Source organism: Micropterus dolomieu, linkage group LG05 (genome assembly GCF_021292245.1).
Source record: "Micropterus dolomieu isolate WLL.071019.BEF.003 ecotype Adirondacks linkage group LG05, ASM2129224v1, whole genome shotgun sequence".
In the NCBI taxonomy this organism is placed as follows: domain Eukaryota; kingdom Metazoa; phylum Chordata; class Actinopteri; order Centrarchiformes; family Centrarchidae; genus Micropterus; species Micropterus dolomieu.
In genome coordinates this window covers 32605083-32609445 of record NC_060154.1, presented here as the reverse complement: position 1 = coordinate 32609445, position 4363 = coordinate 32605083, and the positions used below count along the sequence as shown (strand labels likewise).

The 4363-nt window shown below is 41.9% G+C and overlaps 1 protein-coding gene across 1 annotated transcript in view; it reads right to left on the bottom strand.

Moving 5' to 3' along the window:
• The window catches only part of LOC123970855 (epidermal growth factor receptor substrate 15-like 1), a 31966-nt gene that overhangs the window by 22750 nt on the left and 4853 nt on the right, over positions 1-4363 (bottom strand). The window contains exon 3 of the mRNA XM_046049213.1: positions 3270-3377. Coding sequence (XP_045905169.1) covers positions 3270-3377 — 108 coding nt within the window. The remainder of the gene's footprint in view (positions 1-3269; positions 3378-4363) is intronic.

Genomic DNA, 4363 nt, shown 5'->3' with positions numbered 1-4363 from the left:
ATTCACAGAGTTGTCCTGTAGACACTCCTTTGTTACCTTGGCTGTGTGCTTAGGGTCATTGTCCTGTTGGAAGATGAACCATTTTCCCAGTCTGAAGTTCAGAGCGCTCTGGAGCAGGTTATCAAGGATGTCTCTGTACATTGCTGCATTCATCTTTCCCTCGATCCTGACTAGTCTCCCAGTTCCTGCCGCTGAAAAACATCCCCACAGCATGATGCTGCCACCAACATGCTTCACTGTAGGGATGGTATTGGCCAGGTGATGAGCGGTGTCTGGTTTCCTCCAGACATGACGCTTGCCATTCAGGCCAAAGAGTTCAATCTTTGTTTCATCAGACCAGAGAATTTTGTTTCTCATGATCTGAGAGTCCTTCAGGTGCCTTTTGGCAAACTCCAGGCAAGCTGTCACGTGCCTTTTACTGAGGAGTGGCTTCCATCTGGCCCCTCTAACATACAGGCCTGATGGGTGTAGTGCTGCAGAGATGGTTATTCTTCTGGAAGGTTCTCCTCTCTCCATAGAGACACACTGTCAGAGTGACCATCAGGTTCTTGGTCACCTCCCTGACTAAGGCCCTTCTCCCCCGATCGCTCCGTTTGGCCGGGCGGCCAGCTCTAGGGAGAGTGCTGGTGTTTCCAAACGTCTTCCATTTATGGATGACGGAGGCCACTGTGCTCATTGGGACTTTCAATGCTGCAGAAATTTTATGAACCCTTCCCCAGATCTGTGCCGCGATACAATCCTGTCTTGGAGGTCTACAGACAATTCCTTGGACGTCATGGCTTGGTTTGTGCTCTGACATGTACTGTTAACTGTGGGACCTTCTATAGACAGGGGTGTGCCTTTCCAAGTCATGTCCAATCAACTGTAGAAACATCTCAAGGATGAACAGTGGAAACTCAGCTGAACTCAACTTTGAGTGTTTTTTTGGTTTTTCACTTTAATAAATTTGTAAAGATTTAAAATAAACTTTCTTTCATTGTCATTATGAGGTACGATTATGGGGTAGAAATGTGGAAAAAGTGAAGCGCTGTGAATTCTTTCCGGGTGCACTGTAGTGAAGGTGGGCTGCCTTGTCTGAAACAAAGACACCTTCTACTAACATCATAATAAATAGTACACTTTTTACAATAAAACATTAATCTTAAGATAAAAAGACCAAGCAAATATCATAATATCTTTGCAAGCTGCTTTGCATCAGCGCATGGTTAGTTTAAACCTTGGCCTTTAACTTCACAAATAACAATAATGCAGTTTTGCACTAGTTTAAAGCTGCAAACGCAACACTGATATATTATCAGCTCATTAAATTAAACATCCAATAGACAAGGAACAACCTTTATAATTCACTTGCATATTTGTGTCCACCTGATGAATGCAAGGCTGTCTCAGAAATCACCACTCATTCCCTCTCTAGTGAGTTGTATGTAGAGGACTATATAGTGAGCTCACTCGCAAAATGTAAACACTTTTGGACATTTTGCACTTACTCCAGTCATTATCTCGGCACCGTAAGTATGTCATTGCTGTTGGACAATCGGTTGGTGGAGTGTTTTTTCTATCAGCACAATGCATGGTGGTCTGTACGGCTTGGTTAGTGACCATCGTCTGTACCTACATTCTGGAATAGTTTGAGCGGACTATATAGGGTATAATACAGTGGGGAGAACAAGTATTTGATACACTGCTGATTTTGCAGGTTTTCCTACTTGCAAACATGTAGAGGTCTGTAATTTTTTATCATAGGTACACTTCAACCGTGAGAGACGGAATCTAAAACAAAAATCCAGAAAATCACATTATATGATTTTTAAATAATTAATTTGCATTTTACTGCATGACATAAGTATTTGATACATCAGAAAAGCAGAATTTAATATTTGGTACAGAAACCTTTGTTTGCAATTACAGAGATCATTCGTTTCCTGTAGTTCTTGACCAGGTTTGCACACACTGCAGCAGGGATTTTGGCCCACTCCTCCATACAGACCTTCTCCAGATCCTTCAGGTTTCGGGGCTGTCGCTGGGCAATACGGACTTTCAGCTCCCTCCAAAGATTTTCTATTGGGTTCAGGTCTGGAGACCGGTAAGGCCACTCCAGGACCTTGAGATGCTTCTTACGGAGCCAGTTTTCCTGGCTGTGTGTTTCGGGTCGTTGTCATGCTGGAAGACCCAGCCACGACCCATCTTCAATGCTCTTACTGAGGGAAGGAGGTTGTTGGCCAAGATCTCGTGATACATGGCCCCATCCATCCTCCCCTCAATACGGTGCAGTCGTCCTGTCCCCCGTCATCTTGAACTTCTTCCATTTTCTAATAATTGCCCCAACAGTTGTTGCCTTCTCACCAAGCTGCTTGCCTATTGTCCTGTAGGCCATCCCAGCCTTGTGCAGGTCTACAGTTTTATCCCTGATGTCCTTACACAGCTCTCTGGTCTTGGCCATTGTGGAGAGGTTGGAGTCTGTTTAATTGACTGTGTGGACAGGTGTCTTTTATTCAGGTAACGAGTTCAAACAGGTGCAGTTAATACAGGTAATGAGTGGGTAATCATACAATGTGACTTTCTGGATTTTTGTTTTAGATTCCGTCTCTCACAGTTGAAGTGTACCTATGATAAAAATTACAGACCTCTACATGCTTTTTAAGTAGGAAAACTTGCAAAATCAGCAGTGTATCAAATACTTGTTCTCTCACTGTACATTCAGACCGCACTACAAAATGGTGAGCTCACTATATAGTGAGGTAGTTGGTGATTTTGGACACAGTCTAAGTCCAATATTTGCTTGGTTTCCTGAAAAAAATCATCTGTCTCTTCAGCTGCTAACTGCTCCATTATGTTCACCAGCTAATCTCTGTGTCTGTCTGCTGTTTGCTGCTGAGCAGGTCGTCCACAGTGGATTTGTGATTACAATTTGCTCCATGTCCCAAATATTATTAGTAAGGTCTACAAACCAATCAGGGCATATATTCTGTAAAAAAGACACAGAGCCCCTTTAGGTAATGTTTGTGTGCAGATAACCGGTTCTAATTGGTACCGTCCCTTTTTACAGATTTGATCATGTCAAAGTTTGCTCTTTTGGACATTTTTCAACAATGCTGACAGCAAACACAGACTGACAACACCACAGACCAGAGGATGACCTTCAGTCCACTGACAATCCACAACTGCAATAAGAACAATTAAGATCCACAAGCTGCAACCACCTTGAAACAAACACACCTCTCCAGCTCTGTGTGGAGTAACACTGCACCATCAGCCACTTTACAGCAAACAGTGTAACCTTTGCCTACCTTTCTCAATGTAATGTCAGGAAGTCCAGACTTTTTCAGGAACAAAGCAGCTTCTGTTGGTCCTACTCTCCCTGTATTCACAGGATCCACCTTGGAGCAAACACATAGGTCATAGTCTGAGTGCATTATGTCATATTTAAATCTTTCATTTTGCGGCTATTCCGCCGAATCTGTGCCATTTCTGTCCCCACGACATAAAATGTATAAATATGCATGAAAATTTACTTTTAAAAACTTATTAAGAGAAAAAAGAGTAAAAGAGTCCTGCACATTATTCTACTCTACTCTAAAACTAAATAAAAACTACCTAGAAGACTAAAAAATAGCATTTGTTTCCTCTCCCCACTCCCTAAAACTATACTCTACCATGAAATATCATGATTAAAGTCCCCCTCCAGTGTATTTTGACATTTCTATGATATTTCATATTTTTCTGAGTCAATTCCTTACAATGCTGATTACCCACATAGTTTGCCAAATATTTTTTGACACACAGCTTAATTTTGTGCTCAAAGTTGCAAAAATTGCTTAGTTGTTAAAACGGGGTTGTGACGTATGACTATACTAATTCCATAAGTCATCTCCAAGCTTGCGCAGGCGCACTGTCATGCCTCATTAAAAAAATAACGCCGTCACGCCTCGTTAAGTCAGAGCGTCAAAGCGATAAACATAGTTTTTAGCTAACCAATTTATCATGTAATTTACTTAGAACTTACAGTAAGTATGTCTCTCTGTGTCTGATAGTCAGTTGGTCCTTCTAGTTTAGTTAACGTTAGCTAAGTTAACTAAGTTGTAGTTAGCCAGGTGTAGTTAGCTAGCATAGTTATTGCAGAAAGTTAGCTAACAGAGGGTCTTCATTTTATTTTTATGGCATCTGTGTGTGCGGTGTTTGTAATCAGTGGTTGGACATCTTGGGTTGGACGACAGATGACAGAAAACACGTCGCACTTTCACCTGCCATCGTCTTATGTCTGCAACATGCATTTTACTTACGGCCGTTTCACCAATGCATCAGCGGAGGAAATGGTATCAGTAGTCTTTACATACAGGTACAACAGAGTAATAGACCCCCACCC